We start from the raw sequence: 18,736 nt of genomic DNA, 5'->3' as shown, positions 1-18,736 counted from the left end.
ACTCAGCTTGGCTATCCATGTATTCTTGTCATTTAATGCAACACATAAAGAGTTTCCTTTCTTTAGCTTTATTGTGAACAAAAAGAACCTAATCCACGACTTTCGGTTGTGGTGCTGGTGCTCCCAAACACTAGCCATGCCACTCCAATGTTACACTTACACAACACTATTTGGACATCAGATATAGACGTAAACTCGAGTCATCAGACCCAAATGCATATAAATTTCTTATCTGACTACAAAGTAAATAAATTGAATCAAAGTTCAGCGTTTATCTACAAGGATATTACTTTCAATGAAAGTCGAACTCAAGATCTTTTGTGTTCATCCGATTTGATCTCAGAGAAATTCATTACTAGGTTATCACCAGAGTCCGCTTCAGAACAATCTCTCACCCACTACTTAGAATGAGGAAAAGTAAATACGAGAATTTAGTTCGATTAAAAAAAAAACACCCACACGCAAAAAATTGAGGAAGATACTCCCTATCACTTACTTTTCGTGAATGAAAGGCAACCATGAACCCTATCCACTTACTTACTCAAAGTATTCAATTCATACACCAACAAAAAAAACTTAAAACTAAATAATTGAAAGAATTAATTCATGATTTCATTTACGAATAGTATTTGAAAATAATAATACTAATAATAATTCACAGGGATTTTTATTAATTAATTTTCTATTCTTGTTTTCAATAATGGCAGCCCACCAAAGTCGGGGCTGAGAACACTAGAGGTTGTCGCGTTGACGTCGCGAACTTAAACTTCGACTCAATGGTACTGAGATGATGATCATCTTCCGGTGCCGGAAGATTAAGATCCAGTGACAAAATATTTCTGACCGGCGCCTTAATCCCAATTGGGTCGTCAATGGTGTTCTTGCTTGTATCAGCACTCAAACCCACTACTTGGCTGTTGTTGATGGCTCTGTGTCGCCGCATATGCCCACCAAGTGCTTGCCCCGATGTGAACTCCGACCCACAAATTGAACACTCATGAATCTTCCCCTTATTAGGAGTCTGGAGTAAAACACCAGTCGGAGTAATTTTATTGAATTGCGATTTTTGATCGATTTCTTGAACTGCAGGTAACGCCATTGGAGACTCCTTTTTCTCTTCCATCGCCGTCGGCTTTGGTTTCTTGTGACTGGCCTTGTGACCACCAAGTGCTTGAAATGAAGGAAAACTACGATTACAAGTTTTGCACTCATAAGCATAAAATCCGGCCTTGTTAGCGGCGGTTGTGAGACTCGCAATCTCCGCGAATTTCCGAGCATTGAATTTCTCCTTTCGAATTTGACCATCTCTAACAACTTGCGGTGGAGGAAAATCACCTTGAGCGAGCATAATTAGGCAATTCGCCATGTCTTCCTCCTCCTCTGTACCCTCATAAATGTCACTCGACGTCGTCGGCGATGTAATTGAGCCATAATCCTCCACAACTGCACCACCACCGCCACACGAGGAGCTAGAAGTGACCGCGGTGACACCAATCGGGGACGACGACCTCTGGCGCTTGGTGCGCTTGCGTTTCACGATCTGGTGAGTGTGATCGTTAGAGCCAATATATTCCTCTTGAGCATCCATGATAAAACAGAGCAAGAAATTGAAAGGAAAGTTGAGATATGTAGGAAGTGGTATAACAAACAAAGGAAGGGAGGGTAATTTATAGACTAGTGGGCAGAGAAAGAGACATACATGAAGTGTAACTATGAGGAGCTAGGTTCTAATGTACCATAAACCTCTCAATCAACATATATGCTATCTTTTTTTATTAGCATATATAGTCAGCAATTTTCTTATGCGGACACCTGTAAATTATTTCAACTTAAGTATCACAATTTCACCATTGATTTGAAACATGTGGGATACAAAACAATGGGCCCTCGCTTGTCATTTCACTTTTCAAAACACTTAAAAAGTGGAGTACACAAATTAATAAATTACGAACGTCCGCACTTGAGAATTTACGATATATAGTATATATGCTATTGACAAAATTATCTGTCAAACTAAGCTTAAGTCTATCTTTACTTGCATTGTGAAGCTGTAAGAAGGTGTAGCTAACAAGAAAAGTGCATGGTTAGTTTCACGCGCTTATTCTATGCTTCATACTCTCTATGCAAGTCTTCTTTTCTTCTAACACTCAAATTTGTTGATGAGTTTAATTTTGTAACTATTTATGTTGTGTACACTCTATGATTAACACCTTGTTTTACAAGCCAAGTGCGTTTTGGTTTCGTGTGAGAGACATTAGGCATTACTTTCGTTGAAATTCTCAGCCTAAAAGCATCAAATAATAGTCATCTTTCAGCTCCAATTCACTATATGTAGAAACATCGGTTTACCATCAACGCTTTGTTCTTAATGGGATTGTCGTCAATGATACTTAGGCTCATAAAACACGTTGTTAACGTGGGAGGGTACGTGATTTGCTTATAATCCACTCCCTTTCCCTTCTAATAAGGACAGTTGAAGGGTGGGTGAGTTTGTTTGGTGTTAAAGCTAAGAGTCAGATTCATATAACCTTCACACACACACAATAGAGTTTGTCCTAACAAAGTCATGAATAAACACAAGCCATACAGAAAAGCAAAGGGTGTTGCACGTTTAAAGCATGCTACAACTATTCACTACTCCATGATGTAGTGTTGTTGATCAAAGGAAAGTAGCACCACTATTTGAGTATTTGAGAGATTCGAGTAGCTTTCAAGCAACCAAAACCACCATATTTTCTTGCTTTTTCAAGGCTTCAACTTGCTGGCTAGCTAGCCACAATAGTCCCTCCCTCCCTCCCTCCCTCCCTCTCTCTCTCTCTCTCTCTTTCATGGAAAGCTTGTGGGTTCAGTGTGTAAAAGGGAACCAAAGTGTCCAATTCAGCACAAAAAGAAAGGGACATTAGTGACGATTCTAAGTTGGCTTTCGGTTATGGATGGTGTGATTACTGGCAGTCCTAGGTAGTTAGGCAATTTTGGGGTCTAATTTCATTGACAACAACTAGAAACTGCATTCAGCAGCCAAATGCCTTAATTTTCTATTCATAAGTGCAAAATTCTATTATTCGTTTTAGGTTAAATTACCGATTCCCGTAAATATATAGGGGCTGCACAACTTTGTTTCTAGCTCCCAAGCACAGCAAATAGGCTCAGCCCAACTCATCAAGTTAGGAAAAATGCCTAGTTGATTATAAAGAGGTGGGCTTGTCATTATAAAGAATAAATAATCCACACATCTTTCTGACGTGGGATAACATGAACTCCACTCACAAGTCACAAGTCAACTAATAACATAACAATCGATAGACGAGTTAGAGAAGAGTTGCCCTCTACCTCTTCAACAAGTTAAGAAAAATGCTTAGTTGATTTTAAAGGAATGGGCTTGTCGTTATTAAAAATGAATAATCCACACATCTTTCCGACGTACATGGGATAACATGAAGTCGACTCATAAGTCACAAGTCAACTAATAACATTAATATCTTTAAATGAGAAAATTAATAATTGATAGACGAGGTAGAGGAGAGTTGCCCTCTATCTCCTCAGCAAGTGGAAGATGTAGCGTTGACAGCAACCACATAAATTTGTTTTGATACAACATGATGCACACTGTTCCTCTCCCACTAATTAAGCATAATCCCTAGTTAGTTAGGTGGATTAAGCTAAATTGATCAGTCCATAATCATAAACAATATGATATTAATTATCCCTTGAACAGGGTGTCAATCTCAATCGATAGACTTGGCAGCCAAATTCTTAGTACTTATTAGTGGCCACTGGGGTTTCCATTTTACGTCAAGTGATGGGGTTGGGTTTGGCCTTTACCAATTACCACCATTAGTTATTATTTATTTGTGGTACCCAAAATTAATGGATCCATTAATTAATCGACCTTTTTTTTCTTTCTTTTTTCTCTCATAGGATTGAGTGAGATGCTACTACACTTGGTTACACCACCCACTAAAATAGGAAAAAATATTCAGTGGTTGGTTAGAATTAGGGTTGTAAAAAAAACCGTGATAAATCGAATCTATCATTTGGTCGATTATTGTCAAATGTATGTTAGTAAGGATGGATCGAAAAACTCGATCAAACCACCAATAACAGACCGAACAGTCGGTTAAATTTATGTCAAAAAATCGACCGAAACCAACCATAAACACCCCCACTTAGCACCATCTCATTCAATGAGTCTTAAAATTAAAGGCGTTACATGTCAAATATTGAATGGAGGATGCACGCCACATCCGCTAATGTTAGGCAACCACCGAGTATTTTACTATTTTCGCCTTAGATACTCACTCCACTTGACACGTCACTCGTGAAGAAAGAGAAAGCAAAAGCTTATGAGCCACAATTCAATTCATGAAAAGCATCCGGATAAAAAAAAAATATCATGAAAAGCATGTTTGTTGCAGCTAAGCATGAACTTCCAAACCAACCATATATACCCTCTTTTTTTTCCCTTGGCTGTCAGTGAACTACCCAAGTAATCCTATTTTTCTTGGTTGTCAGTGAACCAACCGTCTTTGAAGTTGACGTTGGATCTTACCCGACTAATTTATTTTTTTTCCTTTTAAAAAAATTGATTTGGTTTGGATAGTGTATATACACACATATATATATATTAACATATATATATATTAACATACGTATATCCGTGGAAAAGTATTAAAAATGATGAACAAGAAATGATTCGGTTGATAATTGATTGGCTTAATGATGTGTGTGTTCAATCATATTTCATGATGAGGTGAATATATACACATATGGAGGGTCATAAACAAATCCACAGAAATTATATATTATGTGGCAGGGAATGGAGTGGGAATCCACCACTTTTCAGTAGATCCACCCAACTGGACGCAACGTGAATCTTTGTCAATGAAAAGAAGTCATAATTGGCTTGTTTGGGAATGCTGTAAGGTGTGATGTGGTGCTGTGAGTTATAAAATTGTGGTGCTGTGAGGTGTGTTGGAACGCAAAAAGCTGTTTGGCGCATCACTTTTAAAACTGTGGTGCGGTGCGGTGTGGTGCTGTGAGGTGCGTTTGGCGTATCTAAATTACGGTTATATTAGATGACTAATAATATTAATATAAAATCACTTAATGTTTATATTGTACATTAATCTAAAATAAAATAATTGACCTAATTTGATTACGTAGGACAATTCAACATACATTGTAAGCGTTTGGGAGTGCTGTGAGGTGTGGTGAGGTGCTGTGAGGTAAAAAGCTGTGGTGCTGTGAGGTGAGTTGGAACGCAAAAGCTGTTTGGCGTGTCACAAAAAACTGTGGTGCTGTGAGGTGTGTTACAACTGAACGCAGTGCAAACGCACTGCCAAACACGCACAATTAATCTTCACTTGATCTTTCATTAAGTGAGTGAAACAGCAATTAAATATATAAAAAGAAATAGAAGCCATTGCTTGAAGCTTTTTAGAAAAGATAATTAAGTTATGTATAATGGTGATTTATAATTACATATGGATGCAAGTAGTACGAGTAGTAGCATCAGTAAGAGTGACGGTGATGTATTCATGAGATCAGATGAGATGAGAATAAGCTTGGGAAACACTTTAAATCAGAAGTTACGACTAAAGTACATGGTAAGCTAGATTAGATGTTCGACATACAAACACAAACATATCAAGGATATTGTCCGTTTTGGGAGACGGACCCGTACGGATTTGTTTTTCTTGGGTTGTTGCAATTAGTTCTTAAGCTCAAAAAAATGAAAAACGCATCACTTGTGATAGAGGTGTCAAGACTTTACTTACATACAATTCGGTTGAGTTACGTCAATCTGATGTGGGATATAATCTTGATAATATTATATAGTAAGAGAGAGATATTTGAAGGAAAATTAAGGTGGAGCAAATTAAGTTGGATATCGTCAAACCCCCACCTTAATTTAGGCGACAATGACTTGACGCCAACACTAAAATATTAGGCGTACCACCACTCCTAATTTCATTCGTTTACTTCACTAAATCACTAACTAGTCAGTCTCGTTTAGTATCATCATGTTACACATGAACTCTACATAATAAGATCCCAGGAGATTTGGATGATCACTTAATTAGGCTACCAAAAACTCCTTCGATAACTACCACCTAATTCTTAATCTAATTGGATATTGGTTCTCCACCTTTTCCGCGAGTGATCCCAACCTATACTCAGTGGCTGATCAAAGCATGCAAAAAGGTCAGATCATGTACAGTTCTACTTGAAAATTTACTGCTCATAGAGACAGAGCTCATTAAAGCTTTTATCAAACGTTGGTAGTCCATGCTCTGCGTCGAGCCAGTTTATTTAAATCTTTGTGGAAATATGAAAATTAGAGAAAGGGCTTGGGAATTAGGATGTTTAAGTGTAAATTGCAAATCAAGTATCAACAACCCACCCCGACCTAAGAAATAATAAGCAACTCTCGACCTTTTTATTCATTTTAGAGGCTGCTTTGCTGGAGATGGGTCAACACCTTTTGGAAAGGGTGAACAATCAAAGCTCATGTCTCCTGCTTTACCCTTCAATAAGGCATAGAGGCATGGGTATCCTATGAGAATGCTGCATATGAGCAAGTCAATTTCAGGCAAAACAGGAATAGGGTAGGTTAAATCTTAAATTAACCTTTACTCTTATGGGCATCTTTATGACTGACTATCTTTGTAGCAGTTGTAAATAGGAAAAAGGCAAGAAGTACCACAAAAAGAAGATACTTGTAGCGGCATTAACGTGTGAAAGTAAATCCTATTCCATCAAGCTGACTCCAACTCAGATGCAAAACTCAGGCCATGGTCCACTAAGTAAGAGCACACCCGCACTTGTCCTCCATCGTGTCATCCTTTCTAATTACACTTTAGATTTACAAAATGAAAACTTGTCCAGCTAACAATTTTACTGTCATTTGAAATTCAAACCAATTCAGCAAACCAGTAGTTTTGCTTGTCCTCAAGATTTTCCAAAAAGAACTGATAGGTTTACCTATATATGCTCTACGCGCTGCAGACGGTAGTGTCGCAAGGTGATTTGGATTGAATTATAACCCGAGCTCCTGAAGCAAGCCTGTTAGAAGAAAAACAAACAAATGTCAACCAATTTACATGACTAGCATTGTCAGCACGATGACGATGTTAATGTACAGAAATTGTTTCAAAAAACAAAACTGTCAGTATTCAACACTTAACTTTCTTCGATTTTGATCACCTTCTCTTTCTCTATTCTGGATGGATCTGGCCGCTTCGATTTACCAGCTTCAATCATTCTTTTACTGCCACCATTACAAGTGCGACTGGATATAGCTTGTGATCCATCAATCTCTTCAGATGAGTTCCTTGGTTTCTCAGAAATAGGAGACGACCTCATGGATTCACTCCTCGGTTGTTTGGTTATTGAAGCCTTGATAGATAGAGGAATGCACTTTGAACTCTCTGAGGTTGAGTCCTCAGTGCCATCAACTGGAGCTAGCTGCTTACAAGCCCTGTAATCCCATATTTATCTCATACTTGAGCACGAATTATTTGAATAAAACAGATGAATATTGTGCATCTAAGACGAGCACAGTGTGTGACAAATATGACATCAGTACAGCAAATTTTAGCCAAAGGCTCAATACAAGCATCAGCAGAACAGCTAATCACTAAAGTGAGGGATGAAGAAAAGTTACTACGAATTTTATCACAGCCCCTATGCCACCATTACAAAATCTCACTTCTCAATTATTAAGCTATAGACAAACGAGACATACAATTCCTTCTGAAATAATCAAATGGCAATATTGAGTCTCTGCTTAAGGAAATGCTCGACCGAAATATTTAATCTCTCTCAATAAAATGTTCACATAACACTAGATTTACAACAGGTCTCAAAGACAACCAAAGGAGACACTTGATGATGTTGTGATTTGTGAGATGGGTCAAAACATGGAAATGAGTTTCCATGTGTTTAATATTCTAAAACTAACTTAACTGTAACTCGTGCTTAGTGAACGCAAAGTTGTAAACATGTGAAAAATGTGACACATCATAAACAACCAGAGTGATAACGAAGTATGTTTAGTGAACGCAAAGTTGTAAGTAATAACTTCAATCTAAAAAATCTCATATTAACAAAAATGTCATGTAAAATATATTGGAGGTCTCATTTTTGCAGGGAATATATTCACGGAGCACAAACTCAGCTAAAACCTTATATTCCAAACGCTTAAGAAGGCTGTTTATTACTCCATAACATAAACAACAGTTTCTAGTTTTCACAAACAATTTTCTCCGCACTCTATTTGCCATGGAGTGGATCAGGCAGAGCTCCCTTCAACATCCAAAAGTATCTACAGAACATGAGTCCATTATAAGAAGGCTATCAAATTAACAAAAGCACCAATAGGACATACTTGAGAGCTTTGAATAAGCCAAGTGAAACATGAATTTCAAGTTCACCTTTGCATTCAATAAGGTTTGCTCATGCTCAAACTGCCATCAAAGGCTTGCTCACAGGCCTAGCCAAACATGTCATTACCCAAGTGCAACATAAGAAGCCAAATCTAGTTTATGTAAACTGATGACTGCATCAAATTTCGTCTCAAAATTAGCATATGCACATAGAGCAGTCAACTTATCCTGTTGACAAGTCCAATTATGCAGAGCATCCTAACTTGCCATTCATTGCTCTCCAGCACAACAGCATTGACCATGTAAATAAGATATTGAAGCACATTCTAAAAAACTCATTTACCATAACATCACAAACATGCTGGGCCAGCACATTTTTTACTCATGTCATAGAAGAGCACAAAAACAGAAAAGAAATAGAAACTTGAAATACAACCGTTGGTTGCTGGCTTGGAAATCAGGATTTTCAAAAGTTCAAGGATGCTGAACAAGAAAATTAAGCCACACTAACCTGTCAGCATTGTAGGAAGAAGAACGCTGCAGAGAAGCTCCACCTCCTTCCTCCTTGAGCATTTTCGTCTCAACCAAGCTCCCACTAAAGTATTCTTTATCTTCCAACCTCAACCCCATCAACCTTGGATTCTCCGAGAGGCAATCAAGCTCACCAAACATTAAAGTAGGGAATAGCGGGGAGGAAAATTTTGAATGGGAAAACTTTGCCCTATAGGTTGGAACAATGCCAAAACTGTGGTCTTTCACTGATATTGACCCACATGAGATCAGTTGCATCAGCACATTTGTAGCCTTCAGCTTTGCATTTGTAGGCATCCGGATATCTTCCTCTTCAAGAATCCTAAAACTGTTGATTTTACTAGCATCAGCTCTGATCAAAGATTCTAAAGTTTCAGTCTTCCCACCTGACGAAGAAGCACTTGAGGAAGAGGGGGGAGGGGAGACTGAATCCCCAGTGATTTCAGAATTATCTTTCCCATGTGGAACCCGATTTCGGTAATTATCATTGCATTCCGATTCTAGTGAACCGTCTTCAGTTGAAACACCTCTTGTGCAAGTTTTTTGGGTCTTAGGTCCACCTACATTTTCCTCGGTCTGTGTTGAAGCATCAGCCGACCCCTCACTTTTATAGATCTTGTATTCGGTCAAGCTCAGAGAAACATTACAGGACGAATTCTTACCAACACTGGATTCTGGAGACACACCAGAGGAACCAGGACGTTGAGCCGGAGGGGAAAGTTCATCATCCTGAGAATGCTTAGTCTCCTTTCCATTTAGGCTCGAAGATGATGAGGAATCATCTTGACTCATAGAGGATATTGGTTCCGGTGATTGTTTCAGATTTTTAATCTTTATATTTCCAGTACTGAAATTATCTGCAGAGAGACCATTATAAGATTGAGTTTCTTTGCCATTTTAAATCATTTAAGTGGTTCAGAGGAAGGATGACAAACAATTTACCTGGATTGGATTCCTCAAAGAGCTCGGAGCCTTTGAGAACATACTCATTTCCATGAGCAGGAAGAATAAGGTCATCTTCACTGAGATCATGCCAAACAAATCCATTCTTGTAGCTTCTGCATTGAAAAAATATAACAAAAAAAGTAAGCAAAATCCTATAAAAGAGAAAGGATAATATATAGCAAGCTCTGTTTGTTCACCGAGAGAGTTTAATCATTTTAGTTTTAAGAAATAGGAAGTGTTTCAATTTTCGTTTCTGGAGCCAAAGTATTATAATAAATACATAAAACTAGGAAGATGAAAATGTTTTTCTCAACATTCCTACATTTTCTCACCAACCAAACTTACTACGAAGAGGAAGAAGAAAAACAAAATAGGATATAGTTTCACCTCTTAGAAGACCAAGAGTACATGGAAGCCATTCCTCTTCCTCTTAAAACATTGAGCTTCTCAATCACATCTGCAGAAACACAAACATTCTCAAAAGCTGTCCTAATTTCCTATTTTAGCATGGAAAGACTGTCCTAATACCAATCAAAAGATTGTACTCAACTATCAGAACAAACACGCCATATCCTCAAATACCTCTCAAGTAAAGACCGTCCGGCGATGACAACGGCACCTCAATGAAGTGCGGGTGCTCCAGCTGGCGATTCTTACATAGGTAGTAAACCACAGCCACCTTCTGGTTCTGCTGGCGATACTTTGGCGACCTCTCCGTCCACACTTTAGCCCTCTCTGGGCTCACTTGCCGGTATTTGTTCATTCTCGCCTCCATTCCTGATCCAAACTCGCATCCGAGAAAACCCTAGCAGAGCTCGCAGTCTCCTCCAATGTCCCCGGGGATGTCTATTCGGCGAGTATAACCATTACCTGGTTGAAAACAACCAATCAAACGCAGAGTCGAATTCGCCTCAGATCTGAGCGGTAAATCAAAACACCTGGAGTGCCACAAATTAAGAACAAAATATAAAAACCATAAGAAGAAGAAATCGCAACATTACCTTTGCGACTCCGATACTGTCATTCAAATGGAAAGAAGAGAAGAATGTGAGAATGCACGTGTGGAGTTAGAGAGAGAGAGGGAGAGAGGGAGAGACGGTGCAAAAATGATTGAGCAAGGAAGAAGAAAGAGCCCCCAATAAATGCTCGGTGTTAAATTTATCGGGACTTTCAAGGAACCATGTAAGTGATGGCGACTAGTGAGGAAGACGACGGAACGGAAGGAAAGCTTGCGAGGTCTCCTTATTTTCTGGTCTTCTTTTTTGTTTTTGGCGGATTCGATAGTGACTCTGCAACAGCGAGAGAAACCTTATTTCTTAATCTGAATTATTTTGTTCTGAAGGTTTGTGGGGTTGGCTTTTCCAGGACTTTTTTTAACTTTTTCTTTGCTTTTGGGTTCGTAAACACAGACAGCTTCGCTGGAGATATAGATTTGAATTGTAAAGAAGTGATGTTTGATTTATTAACTTTTTAAGCAAGGTGGAAGGAGGGTAACACGATAACTTTTCAGAGATTATTATCGTCCCAACATGTTTAAATTCGAAGTTCTGATGAGATCTTGTACATTAATATCTGGACCAATCCCAATCTGGTCTCATCAATGTAACCAAAGGGAAGCATAATGTAGGTGGGATTCAATTAATTTGGATGGCCCTCTTATCAGTTGGCACAACATGCCAATCCTATTCCTAAACCACTGGAGGAGGCAACTTGTCTATCATGTCGCGCCGGAGAGGGACAATGGAGCCTATCCTACTCCTCCTCCTCCTGCTGTCATTGCCATGCCAGTAGATACTGTCATATTGAAATAGTTGTTGTCCATGATTTACAAGTTTGGGATTTAAAAATGTGAAATTTATTTGTGTTAAAGAATTAAGATGGTGAGGTCTCCATTCCTGCTACAGATTATTATTTTATGGGAAGTTTGGAGTATTAAAACATGAAATGGATTTGACTGTGGTAGGTAGCATTCGAGCAGAGGCTAGCCGCTAGCATAGCATGTGATTTAATGTACCAATTGCCAATTATAAACAATGATTTGCAATTTGGTCAATTTTATGTGCTACAATTAGTTTGAATTTTGCTTTTAGGCAAATGGACAGTCTGGCTTGGCTTCCGGAGAAGGGGACAAATTCAAATTTGATGTAATTGGGGCCCTCCGATGTTTTATTCTGTCCCTACGGTTATCTCTGTTAAGTTCGTTTTATGGGCAGTAATTTTTTTTCAAGGCAAGATATGGAAAAGAGGGGGAAGTTTTCAAACTTTCCGAACAATAGTGGGCCGGGCCATTGGACCTATGTGGCCTATTGTTGTGAATCTAAGAGTTGTACGATTTATGGACCTTCCAAGCCCTCTGTTAGTCAATACTGTTGAGACTTGAGGTCCACTACAAGCCGAGTTTTAGTCCCACCCCAAAATTTGTTAAGCATATCCCGAATTAAACCCGACCAATCCTAATGAGTTTCGTCAACTGTAACTGTCGAAATCATGTTCGAAAGTCTGTGGCCATCGTGAGGAAAGTCGTCCGATCCGGGAAATCTTACCATTATTGGAGGAAACTAACACCACTTTTGGACTCCTCGTGGCAAGGCGTTCCATTTCATCCATTTTCAGGCCAAGACGCTTGTGGGAAATCGACGACCCTAGTTTGATCCAAAACAAAGCATTTTTGGACGATTTGGTCTTGAATACCAACTCTAAGATAATTACGAGACGTAGTTTCATGTTTTCGAAAAGCTTCAACTCGAGAATAACCCCAACAAGAGAGGACAAGGCCAACAACACCAGCTCTAATTTTGGGGTACATTTGTAAAAAAATTCAGACTATATACTTTTAGTGTATTTATGAAATTTTTGGTGTATTTAGTAAAATTTAGGGATGAATAAAGCTCCCCCACTAGAATCCTGTCAATCCCTCCGTTACTCAACAATGTTGTTGAGGCCCACTACAATATTCTTGTGTTTTGTGTGAAAGACTGAAAGGAATATTGTTTCACTCGGTCTGCTAATTATAGCCAATCTTTTTGGGTTTTCTGGATTGGTCTTTCAAAGCATTTCATGGATCCAATTTGACAGTCCAAACCCCAAAAAGTAACCCAAACCCATATCGTCTATACTAGATGAAGCCCAGTAAGCCCATGGAAATGATGCAAACTTTATGGGCTTAAACAAAGATGGATCATCCTCCAATGCTCCGATCCACTTTTGTCTCAATCTCCACAACAACCGTCAACCAGACAACACATTTATTTCCAACTGTCTCATAAGTATACATTATAATTAAGGACACACATGAGACACATGATTTCACGTATAAAATCCTTTTTTTGTAATTTGTACATCAACTTGTAAGATTCCTTTTGACAATAATTCACAGAGCACACAAGTACACCTCTCTCTCTCTGATCAGTCACAGACACACATATATTGGTCTTAATTCTCTTATAGCATGTGCCCATACCATACAGCTCACACTCGCCAAAATGAGTAGGGTCAGTACCACCCAAAATGTCTTGGCCTTTCCCGACTTTAATGTTAGAAGGGTGCCCTCCAAACCCTTTCTTTATATTACCAAAGACATCTTGCAGGGAAAAGGCTGCAAAGACCCACACTCTTTGGGTCTGAGCTAGGCATATATATATATATAACCAAGAAATGGTTTTACTTCAGGAACTATTAGCTATAATTCTTTCTGTCTCAAGCTTATTGGTTTTTTCAATATCTTCTAACTCGCTAGGAGTTTCGGATATGAGCAATCATTTTTCCTTGTCGACGATTGTAATTAATTCATTGATTTGTCAACTATCTTTAATTTGTTTATTTTTAAGAATTTTGATTTCGTTTTTGATGTCAAAAATCTCAGATTGTAACTCTATATATATATATATATAATTGCGTAACTATTTCAAAGGTGTTTGGATGCATGGGGTGGGGACATGCGGCTCCATCTTGTTTAGTGTATTCTTTTAGTGAATTGGGAATATGATTTAGATATGCACAGCGGAGCCTATCTGGCCCCTCCATGACCATCCAAAACTATAACTCAATGACAAAAGCGCACTCACTGTGTGTGGGCTTTATTATCTTCTTGCTTAAGCAACTTAATTGCATCATTTTCTATCCTGACCTTATAACCAAATGTCAAATGCAAGAAGATGAAGAAGGATAAAGATCAATATAACACATAGTATTAATCAAGGCTACCGCCCTATAACTAAATAAATGCCACATGTATATACACGTACATGTAAAAACACAAAAAAAAGTTGAACATTGACTTTTGTGTACAACTTTATTGTTGTTTATACTACATGATGTGTGATGCCTCTAATCTCTGTAGGCTACGTGAGGTCCACAATCCAAGTTGATCTTAAATTTTTATATTTTCAAATTCCTCTTAATTCTTTATCAACTTTGAAGATATTTTCATTTTTCAAGCCTTTTTGGTGTGGATTAGGGCACTTTGAACCGGATTAACAACCAGTGCACAATTTTGTCCAATATTTTTATTTTTTTTTATTATCAATTGTAAATATAAAATACGTTTATCTCTTCTTCTTATTTTTTTTCAAAAATTTTAAAAATATTTTGATAGACCAGATACGAAATGCGCTAGTGTATTTGTGCCCTTTTGTTTGGATCCCCAGCTTTTCGTTTCACCTTTCTTTGGAAAAACCCATTTCATTCCATTTTCTTGTCCAACTCTGCCTTTTAGCCTGTAGTCAATTTTGCAAAGAATATCAAGAGCTGTCACATTTTTCCGAATTTAATAAGCATTTCTAGTATTTACAAGAGTCAATGATTTTTGCTATGTCCTTATAGTTAACAAGTTACAGGGTGATTCGAACTATTATTAATATTATCAAGGGAATGCACCTAAGCCAACAGCTGTGCCCGTAAGAGCCAATATAGATTTTATTATTTATAGATCCCAGAGTCGTGTTAGATTAGATTTAAATTTTATGTTTAAGACAAAGACTGACAAATAGGGTGTTTGCCCGGTCTAGATGATCGAATTTGTCCGACTTAGATTAAATCAAGTTTGGACATATGTTATACATTCGAAATCTAGATCCAAACACAAAAAATTTGTTCAATTTAAAACCAGGTCTGGGTTTGGGTCAAAATACGAAAATCTTGTCATATTTACTTGTTCAAACCTTAATCTGTATTAGATTATTGTCCGGATTTAAAACAATTCAGGTATGATCAATTAAGTACATCTTAAATCCAATCCAAGTTAGGATTCGGACATTTAAATATTTCGTAAACACATGTTCCGACCTGAAACTAATCGAGAATTGAAATTTTTTTTTTGCCACCCTACTATAGACTATAGAGACCACAACATTTCGAGGGTGTTTACGTCATTACAGCTCCTCGAACAAAATTAGAAACCAAGACCTTCGCCGGGTTCTTTTCTGCACCATCACCATGTGACCTCCTGTAAAACCCTCTCTCCCTCTCTCTGCAACTAATGAAGGTTTTTTGTTTTTATGCAAAATAATTTCCAACCAGATCTTAACCAATCTTATTCGATATTGTTCTGTAAAATAACAAAATCTTTTGAATATTTTTCATCATTTCTTAATTTCTTGGTGCAAAAACGAAGTTTCAACAACCCTTCATCTTTCAATCGCTGAATCTTAATTCCCACTCCTACTGCAAGTACCGAAAATCGAAAACTCCATCTCAACTGCTGATAACCCCTTTCATCTGCTCAAAAATCTAATCTCTTAATCTGGATTTTTAAATGAGTGAAGATGGTGGAGCTCCAGAGTTCCTCCAAGAACAAGGGGTTCTATGTGAGGATGAGGCTATCGCACAAGCAGGCCAGACAACAAGAGAAGAACATATTCTTCAAGTATTACAAATGGGTTCTCTGGTTTTCCCTGACTCTGTATTTCTTCACTTCCTACCTAATAAGTCACAAACCCAACCCTATCTCTAAATCTCATGCTGTTAATTCCAAATCAAGTGTGGCCTCTCGTGCCCTCGTCGAATCCACCAATTCAACATTCTTCAAACATCCCAGAAGCCACAGAAGTGAAGGTATTTTAGCGATTCATTCACATCATTCATTGTTATGATATTTGATTTACTCTGTTCTGCCTAAGTAATAGTTCTTTTTGTGATTGCCTTTTCAGACCCATTAAAGGGATTGAAGATATTTGTCTACGATTTGCCGTCCAAATACAACGCAGATTGGCTCTCCAACGAACGATGCAGCAACCATTTATTTGCTTCGGAGGTCGCCATTCATAAGGCTCTGTTGAACAGCGACGTACGTACTTTTGATCAGCACGAGGCAGATTTCTTCTTTGTTCCTGTTTATGTGTCTTGCAATTTTAGCACAGTTAATGGGTTCCCAGCGATCGGTCACGCTCGGTCTCTTCTAGCCTCTGCTGTCGAAATAATCTCCTCCAGCTACCCGTTTTGGAATCGGAGTCGTGGGTCCGACCATGTGTTTGTTGCCTCACATGACTACGGCGCTTGCTTTCACGCCATGGTCCGTATCAGCCTTAAAAGACATGTTTTTATTTCATCGCCCAACGTTTTTTTTTTTTGCTCTGTTTTTGAATTTTCGTTTTAATTTCAATAGGAGGACAGAGCTATTGCGGATGGGATACCGGAATTTATGAAGAACTCGATCATACTACAGACATTCGGCGTCAATTACAAACACCCTTGTCAAGAGGTCGAAAATGTTGTGATACCGCCTTATATTTCGCCGAAGAGTGTACGGAATATGTTGGAGAAAGTTCCGGCGAACGGACGGCGAGACATTTGGGCGTTCTTCCGGGGCAAGATGGAAATGAACCCCAAGAACGTTAGTGGACGTTATTACAGCAAGTAATCAACGCATTATCCCTTCTAATCATATTCTTAATCATGACATTTCGTTGTGTTGAATGAAGTCATCGCCTTTTGACATTTCATTTCATCTTCTAACTGATGTTCTTCCCCTGTTTAGGAAGGTGAGGACGGTGATATGGAGAAAGTACAACAGTGACCGGAGGTTTTATCTTCAGCGGCACAGATACGCCGGTTACCAGTCGGAGATTGGACGGTCCGTGTTCTGTTTGTGCCCTCTGGGATGGGCCCCGTGGAGCCCGAGGCTGGTAGAATCAGTTGCTTTAGGGTGTGTGCCGGTCATAATTGCTGATGGTATCCGGTTACCCTTCCCCACCGCCGTACGATGGCCTGATATATCCCTGACGGTGGCGGAGAAGGATGTAGGGAAGCTGGGAAGGATCCTTGAACATGTGGGGGCCACCAATCTGACCGCAATACAAAGGAACCTCTGGGACCCAGCGACGCGTTCGGCCCTTCTCTTCAATGATATGATCGAAGAAGGTGATGCCACCTGGCAGGTTCTCCGCGGATTAACGAAGACGCTGGACAGGTCGTATAGGCGTGTGAGTGTTTCTACCCAATAACAATGTGACATTCGTCAAGTTTAGATTGGCAAGTTCGGAACCCTGCTTTTGCCCACGTGGATGCGTTTGCATGGAGAGAAATAATGGAAGCCAGTGGATTTATTGTGGGATTGCTCGTTTGTCAGAAGACTTTTTATTGGCTGTGGTTGGGGCCCACTTTTGGGGAAGGATAATATATTAGATATTTTATTGCTGCTGAGTTGGCGATTCGTGATTAATTTAATATGCGGTTTGCGCGGGAAACTGTGGTGTATATATACTGTACATGTGGGAAGGTGATGAGTGGGATTAATTTGGGTAGAAAAAAAAAGAGTGGCGTACAATATAAATTTTTTTTTAAGGCAAGATACTATTCATAGTAATTAATAAACTCAATACATTCAACCCAAACAACTAACTAAATTGGTATTTAGACCGGAGCCACTAAGTTGAATAGTAAAAATGAGGGGAAAGATAACTTTTGGTCACTAAAATATCTAATCAGGTTCAATTACGTCATTCATTTTTTCGAAAGTTTCAATTTGGGTATCCAAATTTATAAATTGTTTCAAACAAGTCACTCGGACAGTTTTTAGCTATTTCGGGCAACTAAATGACCTACGTGGCATAAAAAAAGAAGAGCTTACATGACATCAAAAATTAAAACAAACATATAATGTATCAATAACTTGAATTGATTTAATGGAAAAGATGCGTCTTGGCCTCATCTTCCCTTTGCAGCATCATGACTTCGCGACCTCTTTCCCGCGTATGTAGTGATTGACGATACAGTGTGGTCAATGGCATGAACAGGTGGACAAAATACGAACATAAGTTTGGTCGTGGGATTGCGTCCGGCGGCTAGAGAGCAATCTGAATTTTTTTATGTTTATTTTCTTAATATTCATGTCATCCATTTTTTTGGCCACATCAATAAAAATCAGTTTAATTTTGACTTTTGTCTGTCATGTCACAAGTTTGATTGACCGAAATTGCTAAAGACTATCGGTGTGACCTATTTACAACAATTTAGAAATTTGAATATCCAAATTGAAACATTTGAAAAATAGGTGACTGAGTTGAACATGATCAAATATTTCAATGACCAAAAGTTGTCTTTCTCCGTAAAAATGATGTGCATGAGTACATTATTTTTGGAATCCCCTCCCCTTTCAATAAGAAAAAACTAAATTAGTTGTTGGTAACGACGTTCTTGTACTGCTTGTGCACTTATTTCACTTTTTGTACAAAGTTACAAGCATGAAGTAGGAAATCGTTGAGGTAAAAGAACAGGTACAAGGACAAATGGGGGAGTGTCAGAGATGTAAAGAAATTCGCGGGGACGTCGCAGGGGGAAGAGTCGGTGGTCACAGATATGTTTTGACTTTTCTTGACTTGATAAACAATGGGCCAGGCTTTTGGACATTGGGCTTTCATGTTCTTAAAGGGCTTTAG

The 18,736-nt window shown here is 38.6% G+C and overlaps 3 protein-coding genes across 3 annotated transcripts; 1 reads left to right on the top strand and 2 right to left on the bottom strand.

The window, feature by feature from the left end:
* Positions 1 to 638: 638 nt before the first annotated feature.
* LOC120016925 (zinc finger protein ZAT5-like) lies at positions 639 to 1,733 on the bottom strand. The gene has a single exon (XM_038869904.1). It carries the CDS (start codon positions 1,586 to 1,588, stop codon positions 695 to 697), a length of 894 nt encoding a protein of 297 aa, XP_038725832.1. The 5' UTR covers positions 1,589 to 1,733; the 3' UTR covers positions 639 to 694.
* Positions 1,734 to 6,730: 4,997 nt separating this feature from the next.
* On the bottom strand, positions 6,731 to 11,293 carry LOC120006737 (protein UPSTREAM OF FLC-like). Its single transcript, XM_038856871.1, has 7 exons — positions 10,865 to 11,293; positions 10,446 to 10,733; positions 10,251 to 10,320; positions 9,861 to 9,976; positions 8,899 to 9,775; positions 7,187 to 7,480; positions 6,731 to 7,065 (listed from the first exon to the last, which is right to left on the bottom strand). Exons 2-7 carry the CDS (start codon positions 10,636 to 10,638, stop codon positions 6,996 to 6,998), a joined length of 1,620 nt encoding a protein of 539 aa, XP_038712799.1. The 5' UTR covers positions 10,639 to 10,733; positions 10,865 to 11,293; the 3' UTR covers positions 6,731 to 6,995.
* Positions 11,294 to 15,280: 3,987 nt separating this feature from the next.
* Positions 15,281 to 17,545, top strand: LOC120012402 (probable glucuronoxylan glucuronosyltransferase IRX7). The gene is made up of 4 exons (XM_038863820.1): positions 15,281 to 15,914; positions 16,010 to 16,371; positions 16,465 to 16,715; positions 16,837 to 17,545. Exons 1-4 carry the CDS (start codon positions 15,626 to 15,628, stop codon positions 17,300 to 17,302), a joined length of 1,368 nt encoding a protein of 455 aa, XP_038719748.1. The 5' UTR covers positions 15,281 to 15,625; the 3' UTR covers positions 17,303 to 17,545.
* Positions 17,546 to 18,736: the final 1,191 nt, after the last annotated feature.

The sequence above is a fragment of the Tripterygium wilfordii genome, chromosome 2 (assembly GCF_013401445.1).
Source record: "Tripterygium wilfordii isolate XIE 37 chromosome 2, ASM1340144v1, whole genome shotgun sequence".
Taxonomy (NCBI): domain Eukaryota; kingdom Viridiplantae; phylum Streptophyta; class Magnoliopsida; order Celastrales; family Celastraceae; genus Tripterygium; species Tripterygium wilfordii.
The sequence above is the reverse complement of the archived record's forward strand: the minus strand, read 5'-3'. Positions and strand labels throughout refer to the sequence as shown.

What these genes read in the sequence shown, in the direction of transcription:
- LOC120016925 (XM_038869904.1), bottom strand. Translation starts at nt 1,588, where the DNA reads ATGGATGCTCAAGAGGAATATATTGGCTCTAACGATCACACTCACCAG.
- LOC120006737 (XM_038856871.1), bottom strand. Translation starts at nt 10,638, where the DNA reads ATGGAGGCGAGAATGAACAAATACCGGCAAGTGAGCCCAGAGAGGGCT. An exon ending in GGACGGTCTTTACTTGAGAG is followed by an intron (nt 10,321 to 10,445) that starts GTATTTGAGGAT and finishes GTGTTTCTGCAG; the next exon opens with ATGTGATTGAGAAGCTCAAT. An exon ending in TACTCTTGGTCTTCTAAGAG is followed by an intron (nt 9,977 to 10,250) that starts GTGAAACTATAT and finishes TTTTCAATGCAG; the next exon opens with AAGCTACAAGAATGGATTTG.
- LOC120012402 (XM_038863820.1), top strand. Translation starts at nt 15,626, where the DNA reads ATGGTGGAGCTCCAGAGTTCCTCCAAGAACAAGGGGTTCTATGTGAGG. An exon ending in CAGAAGCCACAGAAGTGAAG is followed by an intron (nt 15,915 to 16,009) that starts GTATTTTAGCGA and finishes TTGCCTTTTCAG; the next exon opens with ACCCATTAAAGGGATTGAAG. An exon ending in GCGCTTGCTTTCACGCCATG is followed by an intron (nt 16,372 to 16,464) that starts GTCCGTATCAGC and finishes TAATTTCAATAG; the next exon opens with GAGGACAGAGCTATTGCGGA.